Source organism: Phalaenopsis equestris, unplaced genomic scaffold (genome assembly GCF_001263595.1).
Source record: "Phalaenopsis equestris unplaced genomic scaffold, ASM126359v1 Scaffold000002, whole genome shotgun sequence".
NCBI classification, from domain to species: Eukaryota; Viridiplantae; Streptophyta; class Magnoliopsida; order Asparagales; family Orchidaceae; genus Phalaenopsis; species Phalaenopsis equestris.
The window spans coordinates 69,003,428-69,023,647 of record NW_018164444.1 but is presented as its reverse complement, the minus strand read 5'-3'; the positions used below and the strand labels follow the sequence as shown (position 1 = coordinate 69,023,647).

General features: G+C 33.5%; 1 protein-coding gene across 5 annotated transcripts; it reads left to right on the top strand.

Moving 5' to 3' along the window:
- The first annotated feature begins 2,641 nt into the window (after window positions 1-2,641).
- LOC110031276 (protein MAO HUZI 4, chloroplastic-like) lies at window positions 2,642-19,868 on the top strand. 5 transcript variants are annotated; one of them, XM_020734403.1, is made up of 7 exons: window positions 2,642-2,952; window positions 3,370-3,599; window positions 17,565-17,653; window positions 17,735-17,835; window positions 18,575-18,703; window positions 19,252-19,340; window positions 19,480-19,868. In XM_020734403.1, coding segments are annotated over exons 3-7 (459 nt in total). In that variant the 5' UTR covers window positions 2,642-2,952; window positions 3,370-3,599; window positions 17,565-17,652; the 3' UTR covers window positions 19,619-19,868. The 5 variants fall into 5 exon arrangements, with proteins under 5 accessions (XP_020590062.1, XP_020590087.1, XP_020590053.1 ...); XM_020734428.1 differs by having other exon boundaries at window positions 17,526-17,650; XM_020734394.1 differs by having other exon boundaries at window positions 17,526-17,653.
- Window positions 19,869-20,220: the final 352 nt, after the last annotated feature.

Genomic DNA, 20,220 nt, shown 5'->3' with positions numbered 1-20,220 from the left:
GGCTTAACACACAGGAAAAGCATTGCAGAGAGCCTTCCCTTCTTCCACCTCTCCTTTGGTCCCGACTCGTCCCAACAGAGCAGACGCAAAACCTCCTCCTTCCGCTGCACATGCCACACGCAAGGATCACGTGCTTCTGCTCCCCTTCTCTTCTTCTTCCTGCAAGCAAACAATGTCGCAAATCCCATATCTTCCCTCTTCAGCACGCGAAGATGGCACGACTTCCTTTCTTCCTCCTCTTCAACAAAGTTAGCACAACGTTGAGTGTGACCTCCTCCTTAGGGCTTCTTCTTCCTTTTCTTCTCCTCCTTCGACTTGCTTCACTGACAGATAATAAGTTGCTCAACCCCTCCTATAGTTTCTTCTTCGTTCCTTGACTATGGCACGATAGAGATTTCTCTCTCTTGATCTCTTTGCTCTCCCTCTTGATCTTTTTGCTCTCCCTCTGGCTTGATTGTCTAATTCAAATGAGGGGAAGTGCAAAAGAGCATGCGTTATGATTTTTGTGAGTGGGCGTCACTCCTCTAACTGCTGACACTTTATATTTATTATTATTTATTATTATTTATTTAGTTAAAACTTTTGATTATTATAGAGGGTAAAAAATGAAGTTTTGAAGAAGATGATTATAAAGTGGGCAAAAGAGTTCCACGACACCATGTGATTTTGGAAGAAAAAAATTGAGTTTTTTTTTTAAATAAATTTTGGACATGACTTTATTTTTTTATTTTCTTATAATTATTGCCATGTAAGCTCTGTATTTCTTCTTTAAATTCTTTGAAAATTAATGGCTATTCAATTTTAAAATAAAACATGTCGAAACAACTTAACTCGAACACTATTATGAATTTTGCAGCATATGAACCTGATAAATTCAAATTTGTCTGATTTATTAGTATTTAAATTTAATTTTCTATAAATAATTCAGCAGTATTAGATACGATGATTATAATTTAAAAATATTAGAATTATTTTAGTCTTAAACATGATTCTGAATAATAATGTCAAAAAACACAATTTTTATTTTATTCAAACACTAATATTGATTTTTTGAACTTGTAATTTTATACCATTTATTTTATGAAGCTAGTTTTAAAGAAAGTTTTTATAAAAAGAGAAGCCCTCCCAAATAAATCCATAATGAGCACATGGCACTTCACCTACGATAAAAAGATATGGTGGTCCCCACAGCCCATTCCTAAATGCTAAAAATTTGTAATTTATTTTATATAATTTGGTTACTTTAGGTATGTACATAAATGCTCGACACCCCTACTAAAATTTAACCCTTATCCAACTTTGTGTGTGATATAATTACACATATTGTAGAGATATCAATATATATTCAAATTTTATGTAGAATATAATTATATATTGAGGCGTGCTGGAAAATTCGCAGCGGTAGAGTAACGAATTATTGTCTTAGAGTTGTACGAAAGTTCAGCACACACACAGATGAAAGAGAAACAAACAATGATGATTTCAGAAGTTTTTACGTGAAAAACCTGTAAGGGAAAAACAACGGGGTCTGACCTAGTTGCATAAATCTACCATTGATTGATGATTACAGAAATCCCTTGTCCCACAGACGGAAAATAATAACTATATTTTTAGATTACAACGTTGACTGATGGCGTCTGGTTGGTGGTGATCGATGGTGGTTATTTGTAGTCGATGGCGATTTGCAGAGGTTGAAGAAAATCGGTGGCGGTCGAAAACTGTCAGCGGTGGTCGTCGGAGGTCGGCGGTGGTCGACGACGATTGACAGTGATGCTAAGCTGCAGCTTCTTCTCAATGCCTCAGGCTCTCTCTCTAAACTTCAGTTTCCCCTCATGTGAGAGATGAATGTTTATTTATAGTGTTCTAAGTGCAAGTGTAATTAATGCAAGAATATCTACCATTTTGATCGGACGGTCCAAAGAGTTTCCTTCGATCATGTGACGTTTAATGGACATTAGAGTTAAGTGTAATTAATCCTTCGATCATGTGACGTTTAATGGACATTAGAGTGCCTTAGCGATGTCGTGTCTTAACGATGTCGGAATTGAGTGATCTTAGGCTCGTTGGATTTGTCTTGTTGAGACGCTCGATTTGAGTTTAGGCTTGCTTGTGTCAACATCTGTTGTACCTTCTAAATGTGTTAATAAATCTTCCAAGGGTGGTTTAGTGGCTTGATTTAAGCTTGATTTGATTCAGATTAAACTAGTTTTTATATTATTAAGTCTGTCTCATCGAGCCGGTCAGTTTGATTATACGTTTGCTAAAATTGGAGTCTAGAGGAATTTTTATCAAGATTTGAATTTTTCTTACTTAAAATATCATATCGAACCATGTCTCAAAATTCGTGTCGGACTATAAAAATTTATTTGTAGATATAATTTTATATGTTTCGCTGCGGGCAGAGATATATGTTAACAGGATTTATTAATTTCATTAAATGCAATCAATTCGTAAGGAAGAGGAAGCACGTGAGAAACATCAATCTAAATCTGTGTTATCCGCCAGGTGGTGTTTTTTTGAATTTAAATAAAATTCATGATTAAATTGTATTTAAAAATGTGTCGCAAATACCCCAAAATACCCCGCCGCTTACTTGATATTAATTTGAGCTAAGCAGAGCCACCGTTAGGTTTCCGAGTTCCGAAAAATTCCCAAAGCGGAGTACAAAACAAGGAAGTTGCGGGACGTCGGTGCCTTCCATCTGATGACGATAAGCGTCTTCCACCTGGTTTTAGTAATGCGTGAAAGTTTCTTTTTAGAAACCCTAATCCACGCTCCAATTTCTCTCTCTCTCTTTCTCGCTCTACGTCATCTTGAAGGCAGGCTATAAATAAGCAGTTTTAAATAGATGGAGAAGGTGGGATTACCGCCGCCATTGATCCTTTGCTATCTGTTCTTCTTCTCGGTTCTCTCCAAACTTGTCTTCTCTGGTGGTTCGATATGTGTTCACAGGTGATCTCCCCGCACACCCCTGACTCTGTGTGCGTGTGTGTGTGTTTTGACTTGACTTTTGTTCGGTTGGGATGGATGTGTATGCACAATCTTGAAAATTTGGTGTTACGGAAATTAAGGTTTGTGTGAAGTTTTCATTCATTTTTTGACTTTGATTTCAGCCGTTATTGTCGAAATTTTAACTGGTTGGTTTGGGATTAATGAGTTCATGATCAGACCATAAATCTCAAACTGGGGGATTTTGGATTAGGATACTGGGGAAGTTATTTCCAACCAAATCCTCGATGAAACCTGAGGGACTACATTATCTCTTGGCTGTTTTAAACCCTATTACTTTACCAACAATGCATGATGAACTCAAGTTATTAGGGAGAATTGATAATGTGAGCATGATTTTATTTGGTATATTTTTTTCAGGTTGCGTTTTCGCTCAATTCCATTATGCAGTGTAGTTTGGCATGGGCAGGGCATCGATCTTTCTTTCCTGGGAGAAGGATGAACACTGAAATTCCTTTCAGGAGGATTGATTATAATACTGGAAAGAAGTGGAGTTCAGAGGGGTTTTTTTGAAGATTCACGGGCTGTGCAACTACCACAGGTTCAAAGGACGATCGGCAATCCTAAAGTCTCCTTTGTGTCTGCTTCTTGTAATTCTCTCCGCACTTCTATTATCTTTTTCCTGCAATTTTGATAGCTAATGTATTATTTTTTGTGCTAGGACTTGAAACACTTAGGTATTGTGGGACAGGCAATGCAGTGATTGAATTAAGATTTAACCCTCTCACAACTAGGAATGATCATTGCTATATCTTACTTTCATGCTTATTTTTGTAATTTTGAAGAAAAAATGTATTTTAGATTGTATAGGATCCGAAGTGCACGCTCTTTTTCTCAAACAAGAGAGCTAATTTCCCTTTTTGAGGTTGACAAGCTGCGTAATTTGAATGTAGACTTCCAATATTGTTATGCTTTTGTTCTCATTGTTACTGCTGGAAATATTCCTATAAACTAAGAATGTTGAAACAATGTTAGGGCGGTCCTATCTTGAAATTTCTGAGCACACAAACGATACAACAACAACAAAGCCTTAATCCCACTACGTGGGGTTGGCTACATGTATCCTTTTTCTCCATTGCGTCCTATGTAGAGTCATATTTTTATTTAATTCTAGTAAATTAAGATCATTTTTAATACAATAAGCCCAAGTCTTCCTAGAATTAAGATCATTTAATTCTCACAAACGATAGTGAGAATTTTTATTTCACCCATAAAGCTTAAAATGGGAAATACAAGGGTCCTTTTCTCATTAAAATAGCAGCAAAAACAAGATTTTGTCCCTTTTACAAAGTAGGATTTCTGCCTTGAAATTGATTGGGGAGATATTAAGGAATGGTATATAGATTTTTGTCTGAATGATAGCTAAACATTTGTCAACAAAGGAGATTATCGTAGTGATTGTACGAGATGAATTGGTCATTAATGAACGAAATAAGTGAATGGTACTGCATAGAAAAAGGGGAGGGAGATGGCCAGATTGCCTGCCTTGATATATTCCAGTTGTAGAGATCATCCAGTTTGGCAGAACTGTGTATCAGAGAAACTATGGTGCAAGAGGATTTTTCAAGTGTTCGAAACTCTTTTCAGACTTTCACACAAGATCTCCCCCAAAAGGTTGATGACTAGTAGAAGTTAAAGAGTTAGGGAATGGATGAAAGCTATGCATAATGGTTTCTCCCAAGTTCTCAGAGCTCTTTTGAATTTCAATTTCCAATTTTTTATAATGAATTTTGATCTCCAGTTGTTCCAAATCTTTCAAGAATCATGTTGATTTTTTTTTACATTTATTGTATCCTTGGGCTAGCTGAAATTGGCAGCTTGTAGAGATTTAAGGTACTCTTACAAGCCTTACCATTGACCGTTCTTAGTTTAATCCACCCTTGATTCATTATTGGATGAGGTACATCAAAATGTCGTATTTTCTTGAGGCTTTCACTAAGAATATGAATGATTTGATTCCTCGCTCGCTATTTTCCCTCCCAACCACGCCCCACTACTAGTATTCCTTTCATGATTTTTTGGGATTTTCTTGTGACCCAAGAAAAAAATTATTTTACCTTTCAGTTCTTTTTCTTGGAGATCTGCTAAGAAAATGTAGATTTGTCAATTCTTGGATAGGTTTATATTGTCCAGAAAGTTAAAAATATAATAAAAAACCTGCTATTACATGTACGTTCCAAAATTTCAATTCTATCTTGTTTTTATGCTGTTTTCATACCCAGAAAATCAGAAATTCCAAATCTGTCCTGATATATTGCTTGTTTGTCTACTGCTTGATTTTTACTCTAATTTCAATCTAATTCAAGGAAAATCTTTTGCAAAATTTGAAAAGTATTTGTTGATTTTGCTTACATCTCCTCCTGCTAAATTTACTCTGTCAAATTTACCATCATGTAAGTTTCATTTTATTCACTACAAATTGAGTTTATTAATGATAAAATTGAAAATCCATGAAAACAAATCAAAACTCTTGATCACTTCACTCAATTGAAAATGAATTTGAATAATGCGGATTGAGACAAGACATTGTAGAATAATACTTAATGCAATCATGAATCAATTAGAATTTATAAGAAGGCGGATTGACAGAACTTGGAAAAGCATTTCTCAGGATTTTGTTTTACCCCCTCCTATTCATCATGCTGAACCAATTGTTCGCTGTATTACTACTTGACTTCCAAACAATGAAGCATTTGATAAAAATTTTATAGACTTATAGACACTATCCACCTCATCGTCAAGTTTATGTTCACCACTATCTTTAGGACCCTCATGATACTCCCCAACTCACACTTCTATAGCACGATGATTTGCTACACCAAGGTGATGGGAATCCTATTTCGTCTAGGCACATCAATTTAGTTGTTTCTCTATTTGATGGGCTTTATGACCTGAATGATTTCCTTGGACTAGATTAATCAGGATGAGGATGTATTTTCTTAGTGTAATGTCTGAGATCAAACATGTTTAGCATGCAAGCATGTAGTTGATGGCTCTTCCAAACACCGTTGGATAAGTGTTATAAATGAATTCATTATACTACTGATGAACCCTATTACCCATTGGCATAAGAGGCTATGAAAACACCTCCACGATATTATTGTCTACATCAAACACCAATTGTATAACCGACAACAGAGCATTCTCTCTGTTAGATAATAGGTGCATTATATTCGAACAAAGAGTGGGCCATTATAACTAGTTTTATTCAGGGTGTGTACTTGGCTATTAAAATGTAGTTCAAGCACGTGTATCTAAATCTATTGAAAATCCTTATCATCATGCTTTAGAAATTAGGAAATAATAGAAACAAAAACACTACTAACTTTATATGGGGACAATTTCCACACATTAGTTAGCCTATTACCTCTAGATAATCTCGTCAATAAAAAATATTCATAGCTTAACTTAACCTAAGCTAAGCATTATTTCTATAGAGATTCTCTGCTCTTAAAAGCACTTATAGGTCCCACTACCTACTTCAAGTGTCGCAAGCACCATCACTAGTCAATCTTCATATTTCTTAAGAAAATAGAGTCTAATAATTATTTGGTTAATGGTTTTTATAGAGAGTTTCAGTTCAATGACTCTATCTCTAGGTTAATTACCTTTAGTGCTTCAAATTTAATCATCATGCCCTGTATTCCAACCTCTTTATTGTTTAGGGATGACTAAAAGCACATCTATACTTATGCCACTTAGTAACAAAAAGTTTCAATTATTTATTAATTGAGGCAACTTGATGAATGTTGTCTCTAAAGCTACGTTGTTAGGGGCCAATTTATCTCTTATACCTCATCCTACACCATTTCATGCTGTCTGGTTCAATAGAACATCCCTTTTGGCCATGCTGGGATGAAACAATCTCCTTCAACTTTATCAGGGCTTAGACTCAATTTAAATCTAAATCACAATAGGGAATTGAATCACACATATTCGAGGAAACTAAAATAAAAAATTATGAACGGAAGCACAACAAAGATAATTCAGAAAAACATACAAGAATTTAACGTGGAAACACCTGAGAATAGGAAAAAATCACAGTCATACTATAAAAAAAAATTCTCTATAAATTCATAAAGTTTTACAGAGAACACACTTAAATTTTATCTTTACAATCAATGAAATTTATTGCACTTTACTCCAAATCTTCTCTCTCAATTCGACAAGAGAAACACATGCGAAATTTTCCTCTCTGACGCTTCTCACCTTCATTGGAAAATTATCGAAAGAAATACGCACGGGAACTTCCTACCTCGCCACTCGAAATAATACTTTTTAAGTCTAATCTTGGACTAACCACATTGAGCGCAAAAGTGCTCGAAATTGGGCGCCTTAGCTCCCGTGGCTCAGGAAGAAAAGCCTTGAACGCCCATGAGGTTGGTGCAGGGGCTCCCACACTGGGCGTAGGAGCTCCCCTAATTGGGCGCAAGAGCGCCCTGGTTCGGCGCAGGGATGCCCGTAGCTTGGTTCTTAGTCTCTTCAGCATGTTGTTATGGTTGTGGTGTTTCTGGTGCTTCCAATCAGGCTCTACACCATAACAACCTAATGGAGATTGATTGCACTCTACACATGCGCTCTATATCTACACCTCCATTTGTATCACCTTGATAGTCATGAACCGTAGTGTTGCTCGCCCTCGGTCTCAACCTTCATGAAATTCAACTAAAGCCAAACATAGCTTCAGTTTCTCAATTGTCATCACTTTCGTCAACATATCTGCAGGATTCTGAGCCGTGTATCTTCTTTAAGAACAATTGACCATCTTCTAGGAAAGAGCTTATAAAATGATACATCAACTAAATGTGTTTTGTTCTGCCATGAAAAATAATATTCTTAGCAAGATGAATCACTCCCATACTATCATTCTAAAGCTTTCCAACGCCCTGCTCCTTGCCCAATTATGCCATAAAACTCTATAGTCAAATCATCTCTTTGCTAGCCTCAGTGATATATATTAGGCATCCGTAATTAAAAGTGTAACGATCTTATGCAACCCGGAAACCCTACTCACCGTCGTGTTCCCCATTGTAAAGAAATACCTTATACTTCTTCTACTTTCCACATCTCCTTCTAGATCTGGATTTACAAGTCTCTGTAGACTGATCCCCGCACTTCCATAGCAAAATACCCTGTTGACTATTCCCATCAAATACCTGAGAATCGACCTTGCCATCTCCCAATGATGCCAACCTGGATTGCCCATATACTTGTTGGTCACTCTCACTACATATACAATATCTGGTCTAGTACAAATCATCGTGTACGTTAAACTTCAAACTGCTGAAGCATACAAAGTTCTCCTTATCCGTGCTTGCTCTGCTTCAGAGTTAGGTGATAACTTATTAGATAATTTGAAGTGACTATCTAAGAGGGTGCTAACTGATTTTGTCTCACTCATGTTGAATCTCTGTAGGAGCTTCTGAACATACTCCGCCTGGGACAGCTTTAGTGTTCTATCACTCCTATCCCTGTTGATTCTCATTTCGAGGTTTTTTTGATCAGACTTAAATCCTTCATTTCAAACTCGCTTGATAATTGTTCATTGAAGTCCTTGATTTTATGCATATCTGCCTCTGCAATCCTCATGTTATTCACATATGAAAAAAATAGGATATAACTATTACCGAAGTGTTTGTTGATGCAACAGTGGTCTGCCTGACACTTCAAATATTTATTGTCTGACATAAACTTGTCAAACCTGCTGCACCACTACCTTGGGGCCTCCTTTAAGCCATGGAGGCTCTTCTTCAACCTGCAGACCAAACATTGTTTGCTTGAAACTTTGTAACCCTGTGGTTGCACCATGTATATTTCCTCCTTCAGATCTCAATGTAAGAAAACTGTTTTTACATCAATTCGCTTTAGGTGTAGATCTTCCTCTGTCATCAAACTCAGTACAACACTGATAGTCGTCATCTTCACCGTTGGGGAAAAGATTCCTATATAATCCACTCATTCCTTCTGTTGGAAATCATTCACAACAAGTGTTGCCTTGTAACGTCTACTACCATTTGAATCCTCTTTTAGCATGTAGGCCAACTTATTATGTAGTGCTCTTTTACATTCTGGTAGTAACTCAAATCCAAGTTTGATATGGCTACAAAAACTGCATTTCTTCATCCATGACACACTCTCACTCCCTTGAATTTTCGAATTGAGTAGCCTCCTCAAAGCACTCTAATTCATCACTATCAATTAGTAACAAATAATATAACAAAGGAGAATAATTGTGTGCTGGTCGTATCACTCTCCTGGATCTCCTGATTTCATTAGTAGGTGACTGAGTAACTTCAGTGCTCCTTCTGGTTGAACACTAATCCATCTTCCTGATTACCGGTGTCTTCTATATCAACATTCATTGGACTCTTCAGAAGTAGTTGATGGGTTATCCTGAATTCTAACCCAGTTCTTGTACATTTCCATTTCATTTAAAGTGACATCGTTGCTCCTGATGAATTTTTAATTATGATAATCCCATAACTTGTACCTAAACTCGTCTGAGTCATATCCAATGAAGGTGCATTTGACATATTTTACTCATGCTTGCTCCTGGAACCTTCATCAACATGCACATATGCATAACGCCCAAATACTCTTAAATAGGATAGATTTATCTTTTTGTTACTCCAGGCTCATGTAAGCTTTTCTTCAAAGGTACTGAAGGACGTCGGTTAGTCAGATAAATTGCGACGTTTACTGCTTCAACTCAAAACTGTTTTGACAAGCCTGCATGCAAACTCATGCTCCTGATACACTCTGTGATTGTTTTGTTCATGCACTCAGCCGCACCATTCTGATGCAGTGTCCTTGGGACAATGAACTCATGTTTGACCTCATATGAGCACAGAAATTTCTGAACTTTTGATCATGCTACTCATCATTATCTGATCTGAGAATTTCATCTTTAAGCGTGTCTCATTTTTTATCACAGTCTTTCACTTCTTAAATACTTCAAATGTATCAAATTTTTACTTCAAGAAGTAAACTCATAACTTTCTTGCGTGGTAGTCAATAAATGTGACAAAATGAACTGGAGTAGGACCCCATACGTCAGTATGCACTAATTTTAGTTTATTTGACTTCACTACTGACTCACTTTTAGAGAAAAAGATTTTCTTTTGCTTGTCATATATAAAGTTTTCACAGAAATTCAGATTAACTAATTTCAAACCCTAGAGTTTATTTTTAGAGAGTAGAGATTTTATATCTTTCTCGCTCATATAGCCAAGCTTACAGTGTCACAGACCTGCATCCACTTTGGTTCTAACCACATAAGAGAAATCAACCATTTCATTAATCAGGTAAAGAGTGTCTTCAATGTTGCCACGAGACATCACCAGTGCCCCGGGTCACTTTCTATGAATCGCCTGTGAAAGTAGCCACGAGTCTTGAATTTGCCAGCTGACTCGCAAAAAAGAGATTTCTCTTTAGACTTGCAACATGTCTAACTTCAGTAAGCTTCCAGACTGTCCCCTTTAGCAACCTGATATCAATATCATCTTTTTTTACGATACCGCATGTCTTGTTATCTCTCATATAAATATTCCATAGATCACTCTGAGTGTGGTTCTTAAATGCCTTTTTATTGAGGCATGCATGAAAAGCGACACTTAAATCCACTATCCAAGATTCAGTGCTCACTAGGGATAACATCAGAGATTGAATTTCACTGGTGGAGACATTTGTAGAGATTCTTTTTCTGTCTTCCACCAACAATTTTCCTTGAAGTTTTGCAGTTCTTCTTGAAATACCAATTCTTTCTGCAGTTCTAACATTTTTCTCTGTCATTTCTTCTACTTGACCTGGACTTTCATCTCCTGAACTTGGATTAGTCTTTGTCATTATTCCTGTCAAAATTCTTCTTCTGTTATCAATATTCAATGCAGAACCTGAAGATTCCTCATTCTTTGTTTTTCTAAGAAGTTCTTCATTCAACATCAAACAACGATATCATCGAAGTTCAACTTTGTATTTCTTGAGGAATTACTCACTGTTGTGACCAAACTATCCCAACTGTCTAGAAATGACGAGAATATCACCAGTGTCTGACCTTATCATCAAACTTGATCCCCATAGAGCACAGTTAGCTCATTACAGTGCTGAAATTTTTCAAATGTTCTACCACTAAACTGTCTTCCACCATCTTCATGTTGAATAACTTCTTTATTAGAAAAATATTATTTGAAACAAAAGGTTTTTGGTATATTTTAGTCAGTGCCGCCATGACATCCATTATGGTTTTCTCATTTACTATATTGAATTCAACATACGAGGAAAGTGATAACTGAATCAAACCTAGTATTGTTCGATCCAACACTTCCCATTCTTCCAGTCATATATTCAGGCTTATTGGTGATTCTCTATAGTGTCAAGTACAATTTTTCTGATACAACAAATTCTTCGCTTGCCTTCTCTAGATTATGAAGTTCGCCCATGGAATTTATCTATTATGAACCTTGCTTCGTCGGTCATTGCTTCCACTCGAATCAAACCACACCCTGATATCACTTTGTTGGGTTGAAATAATCACCTTCAACTTTATCAGGGTTTAAACTCAATTTAAATCTAAACCGCACCAAGGCATAGAATCACACAAATTTGAAAAAATGGGAACAAAAAATTACGAATGGAAGCACAACAAAGAAAATCCAAAAAAGCACACAAGGATTTAACATAAAAAAAACCTGAGAACGGGAAAACCCATGGAGCCACACCACCAAGAAATTTTGACTATGAATTTAGAAAGTTTTACGGTGACCACACTCAAATTTTCTCTCTATAATTGAGAAAACTTACAACACTTCTCTCCAAATCCTTCCTCTCGATCTGACAAGAGAAACACACGAAATTCTCCTCTCCGACACTTCTCACCTTCACCGGAAAATTGTCGAAGAAAAACGCGCATTGAGACTTCTTACCTCGCTGCTCGAAATAATGCTTCTTAAGTCAAATCCTGTACCAACCGCAATGGGCACAAAAGCACTTGAAAAGAAAAGACTGGAACGCTCAAGAGGTGGTCGCAAGGGTGCCCACGTTTGGGCGTTTAGGCGCCCATACAGAGTGCAGGAGGGCCCCTCATTGGGCGCAGGCGTGCCCATAGCTTAGCGCTAAAGAGGCAAGCGCTCGGTCTCTCAAGCTTGCTGCAGTGGCTGCGGTGCTCATATTGCTCCAAATTAACCTCCACGCCATAACAGTCCACTGCATGTTTTCTACTCCAAGCGCTTGGTCTCTAAAACCCACTGGGAGAATTATAAAGTTTCAAGAAGAAATTAGATAACAAATTTTACTTTGAAAAATATTCTTTCTCAAACTATAGATGCTATAATAGAAATAAAAGTTCAATTTTTTGGTAATTTTTTATAATTAAAAATATAAAAATATTTTTATAATTAAAAATAAAGTAAACAACTAACTAAATTTAACTAGATTTTTGTAACATGAAAACAATATAAATAAAATATCTTTTTCTTTATCATGAATCAGTAACAAATATAAAAATTATGTTGTGAAAGTATTAAAATTATGTTGTGTCAAATATGAGTAATATTATTCTTTATCCTTACTAGAGATGCTATAAAGAACATCAGTTAATTTAAAGTTTGAATAGTTTTGAAAACTGGTTAGGTAGAGAAGATACTAGCTCTCACTCTTGAGTTCTCTTTTTTCCCTCTACCTGGGGGCTAACATCTTGCATCAAAACCGAAAACAATAAACCAAATTGGGGGATTTAGCCTGTCACTTTAAAGTCCTCTAATTCTACACCCTTCAAAATTTATTTTCCTATTTATTTACATTCAACCATATGAATTACATTCTCATCCATATAATCTCATGTGAATCTACCATAGTTGATCATTAATGGACTGAGATAATATCATCTCGGATCTTTCATGTTCTCACTACAAATATTAATATTTTAATTGACCAAATCAAGAAATAAATGAAATACCAATATTAAAATCATCACAACTTACTCTGATATTAAGGACCCAATATTTCACATAACTTCCATTCATTACTTAATTATTTATCATTTTAAAGAAAAAGTAAAGAAAACTACCCAGAATTCATGGAGAAAACTTAAGAACACTTAAGTTTAAAAGTAAAAAATCATGTTAACACACAAGAAGTCTAAATTAAAATCAAATTTAATCACAAAGATAAAAACTTATCTCAAATTCCTCTCCACCAAACTTTTGAAGTTTCTTTGAATCTCTTCTCTTCATTTCTCTTACAATACATTTCTCTTACAATACTCTCTTACAATACTCTCTACTAACGCACTACAACTCCCTTTATTCTCCCTAAAAGTATCATAATTAATCTATTATAAGAGTGGTACAAAGAAGTCTCTAAGAGAGGGGTCGGCGACGGCTAATTGAGAGTCTTCTTCTTTCAATCCAAGTTTTCTTTTATAATTTTCTAAAAGGTGTTGTGGTGTCTCTTAAAAAATGTGTCCACATTCAATGAATTTTTCAAGAGTTGCCTCCTTTCAATAGCCATTTGAATGGATTTTCGTGTCCATTAACCATAAACTATGTTTTTACCAAGAGTTGTTTCAAACACCTCTTCAAAAATTCATCGAAATTTATTGAATCATCAAATAACTACTTCTGGCGCTTATGCGTGAGGTCCTTGGCGCTTAGGCGCGGCTTTCTTTGTTATCCTGGGGCTTAAGCGTCAGTTTTGGGCGCTTAGACACCACAATTCTTTTGCATACCTTCTTCGTTTTTTCTCCAAATTTAATCTTTTTCACTCCTTTCCTCATTTTTCATCCATTTAATTATACTTGAAGGAAAAACACACAAATATCTTCCATTAAAACATAATATCCTCAAAAATAGATATAAAAATGTGTACATAAATGCTACATATTTTAGGTTTATCAAAATTCCCCAAACTTAAAATGTTATTTGTTCTCAAGTGACACCTAATCTTTCAAAATCAAAATAAGTAAATTATGTAAATGAGTTTTTTTAGGATATTCTAAAATTTTGATTTAAAAATATAGTCGTCCAATTTAGAAAAAAATTTAGTAAATGGGACCAACTTAGAGTTTAAAAATTTTTAATGTAAAGAAGTCTGAAAATATGAGTTCCTACTAGTTCAAAAATACTTGTAAATTCTCTAAATATAGAGTTTAGGCATTCTATCTTCTATACTTAAAAATTTTTATTAAGAATAATTATACTTACTATATTATATCCTTATGTTTAAAAGTTTCTCAAGTCTTATACTTCAATTTGTAATTAGAGAAATTTTATTGTACGGTTTTAATTTTATTTCTTTGGTGATTCTTTCATTAGTCAAATATTAATTATAGAAAAGGAATATAGAAAACTTAGTTCTTAAGGAATATAGAAAAGGAATATAGAAATCTTTCAAATATACATCCATTTAATTCTGCCTTAGTTAATTCCAAATTGAGTCATGACAAACTCCTTGAATGAATTTACTAGCCATTTTGTCATATAATCAAAGTGCTCAACAAATATTAAATTTGGTCAATTGATGCTTAAATCTACTTGGCACTTTCTAAATGTGATCGTCATCTTGATCATCTTGTTTAATTATCCCAATTATTGACTGATGTCTTGGTTTAACCATTCCTTTTGAGAAAATAGTAAAAATATCTCAACTATAAATACTTAGAATTATAAATTTGGCCAAAATTGATTATTTTCATGCAAATTTGAATAATTTTTTTTTTCAGTAAATTAATTGAAGCTGAAAATTATTGTGTTGTCATCTTTTCCATCATCATCATGCAGATATGAAAAAAACATTATATTATTTTCATTCATAAATGATGAAAATATTTTGTTATTTTTATCTTTATCAAATATGGTGTGATCTATGAGCATTTCAATCACCATGATCGCATTAATACGAAACCCACTAATTTTCCAAATAAGCTTGAAAAACATTATGGAAAACAACATGAAGATTTCAACTTCCCCTCTCGTTCATTTTTTTTTATATTGACAACATAAACAAGGAAGTTTGGATGCTTTGCAAATAGGGATCTTTTCAGTTAAGCAAGATTTCAATCAATTATGCCATAAAATCATAAAGATTTTATCCCTTCCTTTTCGCTCGATGAAAATAGTAGCAATATGCATGCATTTGAAAGCTTATAAATGAGATCTATTGGAAAATCATATTGGGTTGATTAATGTGTTATTGTTGCTTGGTGATAATGCAAGGTGAATTTTAATTTCCCCCTTTATGAAAATTGTGATGGGTTTTCTTGAAAATATCATTCACATTTCCTTTATGTTATTTTTTTTTTAAATAATAATATATGTTATCCTATCATTATTCATATTTTCATTGGTATGATCATTCCTTTTTTACTATTTGGTATCAGAGCTAAAAGTTAGGACACATGGTGTTTGTAAAGCATGATTTAGTGACCTTCCCTATTTGTTAAAATCTTTCAATGAGGATTTCAACCTTGCATGTTTATATTTTTGTTCTTGGTTTCTTTACCAAATCCCCTTTTCACAGCTCTTTGCTCTTAAGATTTATTTATTTATTTTTTGCCACAAATCTTACATGGTTGATATCCATCTTATATTGATTTTTTGGTGTCAACATTTTAGGGCTTTGATTTAAAAGTGAGTTTTTCTTTTTCCTTATGATTTATTTAAAGTTTGCTCTTGGCACTTCATAAAACATTCAATTTATCTTTCCTTTTTGGCTAGTTAGTGTTGAAGCCTTGGGGGGTCTCAACTCTTCTTGAAATGTTTTTTTGGCATGATTGTTTTGACTTTATTATTTTGACTTCAATGGAAACTTTCTTAGCTATCTTAATTTATACTTTTTAATTTGTTGCTTTGCTTCTTCAGTCTTTTGTGTTGCTTTTATTTCTTAATAAAGAAACTTTTATTTATTGCTAGTTTTTTCACCTCGTTTTCCTCTTTATAGTTCAAGCAATGCTGTTTTACAATTACCGCAAACATCCCACAAACATCTTCAACACTTTGGAAGAGATTTCTTTAAAGAGCCGAAAATGATTATACTAAGAATGGCTATTTTAATTTAATTTAAAAACTTTTCTGTTAATTTAAAAATTGTTGTATTGTCATCATCTTCATCATCATCATCTAAAAATAATCTTTTTTTTTTAGTTTTCATCAAAAAATAAGGAAAGATTTTGTTATTTTCCATCTTCATCAATTGTGGGCAATCAATAAGAATTTTAATCACCATAACCACATCAAAATAAAACTAATCAACTTCTAAACCAGCTTGTATGAAATCTAGGAAGAAGGAACATGAAGGTTTCAGCGTTTCCTCTTTCATCTCTTTTTCTTTATGTCATCATATGTAATGAAAAACGATTTAGATGTTTTAAAATTAATGCTCTCAATCAATGATCTCTTCTATTATGCGAACTATAGATCAAATCATGAAGAATTTGGGTCTTCCTTTTTCCTCCATGAAATATATATATATAAGCTTTAAGTTTTATTTAAAAAATCATATTGTTTTGATCAGTGTATTAATGTTGATTGGTTGCAATATAAAATGAAGCTTGATGGCTTCTTCCATCATAAAACATTATTCATCATCTTTATATTGATGTTCTTCTTTGAACATTAAGGGCTTGTTTCAAGTCACTTTAGTTTTTTACTATTGTTTTGTTTTTTACTTTTGCTTTTAAAAACATGTTAGTTTATTTTTTAAATATATTTTATTTTTCATTTCTAAAAATAAATTAACATATTTTTAAAAATACTGAAAGTAATTTTTATATAAATTGTTTTTAAAAATAACCACTTTAATCAAATAGTCAAACATTTTGTTTCAAATCAATATATATATATAATACCTCTCAATCCTTCCATTATTCATGTTGTCAATGGGTATATGATCCAGTTTTCTCTATTATTTGGCCAAATGATAAAGATGAAAGCTGGAGTAGTCATTACGACATAAACATATTATGAAAAAAGAAATTATCATTGGAAAATGGAGAATAATATAAAGACATTTTAATAATGTTATTACGAAAGACTTATCTAAGCAATCCCTCCTTTTGATTCTAAAGTTCACTCAAGCAAATTTGGTCGCATTCAGTAACCCGCTTAAGCTAATTGAATTCTACTATGCTCTAGTTCAAAACTTATAATAATTTATATGATTGTGTATGTTTTTCTTTTGGGCATTTACATAAAACCACATAATTCTTAATGTATTTACATATCTAAACTTTAATATCAATAATGCATGCGTAGCACTCTAATCTTTAATATCACATCAAAAATACCACTTTGACTTACTTTTAAAGGTGAAATACATATTTTCATGCATAGGTTTGTGACACCGAAGTGTTATAAATGTAAATGTAAAAATCTGTGTTAGATATGTAAATAAACAAGAATTATGTGTATGTATGTAAAGTTTTATTTTCTTTTTTATAATCCCAATGCCCCTACTTCATTTATTTCTGCTTAACTTATTCCAGCAATCTGAAAAGAATGAAAAAAGCTGTTAAATTGTTGTAGGTCCTTGCAATGATTTGCTACTTATTATTCGTCTTACAGAAGTAGCATTGTTGTTTCGTCACAATCAAGGGGATGATCTATTATTTCTCGGAGCCATTCTTTTCCTGCCATTACTTGGATTTTAGGCAGTAATTTCTTCATTGAATTTGGGTCTATACATTTTTCTTATTTGTCAAATTCTTTGCCTAATTATTCTATTCACATTGCAGTGATGACAAGTTCGCAAATTGCAAGCACTGCTTTCACTTTGGGAACAGTTGCTGTACTTCCTTTCTACACGCTTATGGTTTTTGTACCTAAATCTACTCTGGTATATGTTTATGGGGCATTTACATACATACCGCCCAATTCTTATGTATTATATGTTAAAACACCTAAACATTGCTTTTTATATTTATACCACCCAAATCTTTCAACAACAACAACAACAAAGCCTTAATCCCACTACGTGGGATCGGCTACATGAATCATTTTTGTCCATTGCGTCCAAATCTTTCACATAACACAAAAAAATATTATTATTTTACTTTTTTAAAAAGTGAAACACCTTTTCATAGCTAGGTAAGGTGGCATATATGTAAAAATTGAAGTTTGGTTTTAATTATGTAAATACATGGATTATGGGCCATTTTTTTATCATTTTTTTTGTTTTCTTTTTTTATTTTGTTCATGTGCTGATTTGAATAAAACATATTTAGTATGCTGAAAGCAAATCAATCTGTTTCTTAAAACACTCAAAATAATCTAAAAACAAGTTATCATTTTTAAAATTTAAAATATATGAAAAATATATTTTAAAAAATTAATATAAATAAATAAAATAAATAAATTTGATCTCAAACAAGTGCTTCATTTATCTATTTTCTGCAATGAAAGCTAGCTAGAAAGACTGTACACAACAACTAGAGCAAGCCTTTATTCTACTAAGTGGGGTTGGCTACATGAATTCTCTTTCTGCATTGTGTCCTATTGAGTGTCATAATTTCATTTAATTCTATTAGATTAAGAATTAAATTTGCTAAAAACATGCTAATTATGTTAAACTGCAGGCTAAGAGAGTTATGGAGAGCAATATTCCCTTTGCGTCACTTGCCATACTATACGGATGCCTTGTATATCTCTCATGGACTCCTTCAACATTAACTTTGCTTTTTGCTAGTAAATACTGGCTTCCTGAGGTATGAAATCACTTATATATCTCTTCCAAAGATCTTGGGATTATTTATTCAAATGTTTGTTATTTCTAGGAGTTTAGTACATAGGAAGCAAAATATAATATCCCATTCATTGCGGATCACTTTTATTTTAAAAATGTGATTTTTAATGTGTGTGTGTGTGTGTATTAAAAGTTGATCTCCGATCAACCCCATAGTCTAACCGAGGGATCCTACGCAGGGATCGAACCCCTTTGTGCAATTCGATCCTACGCAGGGATCGAATCTCCGACCCGAGGGACTTACACGAAAGGCCGCAACCAATAAGCCAAGCTAACACACACACACACACACAGATAGATATATATATATATATATATATATATATGTTTACAAAAGCAAATTAACTCGTCTTTAAAAATATTCAAAATATCTAAAAATTATTTTGAGTATTTTTAAGATGATTAAATACGTCTTATTTTAAATTAAAATGTGAACAAAATAAATTTACAGCTAAAAATTAAAAATGATCCCAAGCTGTCCATTTGATAGTTGCCATTTGCCTTCCGCAGTTACCTGGAATATCAAAGATGTTTGCTAGTGAGATGACTTTGGCTTCTGCATGGATTCACTTTCTTGTTGTAGATCTTTATGCTGCCAGGTTCCTTTCATAATACTTTTGAATCTCTCTCTACACACACACACACACACACACACACACACACATGTACGTGCTCAAATATATTTAATAAAAATATATTTTTTTTATTTTTATTTATGTTGATTTTGGCTTCTTTCAGGCAGGTATTTGTTGATGGATTGAAGAACAAAGTGGAGACTCGGCATTTAGTAATCTTATGTCTTCTATCCTGTCCTTTTGGAATTGTAACCCATCTCATCACTAAGGAAATGATGAAGATTGCTAAAGGACCCCGCTGAAAAATTTTCAAGATTATTTTGCAATTCTTCGAGGGACTTTTCCGTCGTTTTCAACATGGTTGTGTGATGATGGCAATGCTTGTAATTTGTGGAAGCTCTCGTCTAATTTGAATTTAATCTGCATTTCTTTTGTTCAACTATAACTTTATTGGTACAAGAATAAAATATGCTTTTGACATCTATTTCGTTTAAATGCATGTAAAAGACGCGCTCATCGTGAGTAATCTAATCACCTTCAATAAACACTTCTCAATCGTAAAGGTATTTTCTTCAATTTCCTTTACATTTCAAAGTCTCCCTTGATTTCTATTTGTGTTAGATTCTTAGCATAGGTTGGTTATGAACAATAAAAATTTGACATATTATTTGTGTAATAAAATTTGTAGCAAAGATTAGATTATCAAATGTTTATAATTGTGAATGTGAGAGATTTAAATCTTGCGCTTCTAAACAAATGTTTATATTTAGTATCCCATATATTTACACATGGAACTTATCAATATTTAAACACTAAATGATTATATACAAGAAATTAAATGCATTTAAATTCAAGAATTAAAGATAATATTTACTTTAATTAGCAAAATATATCGAGAATTAAC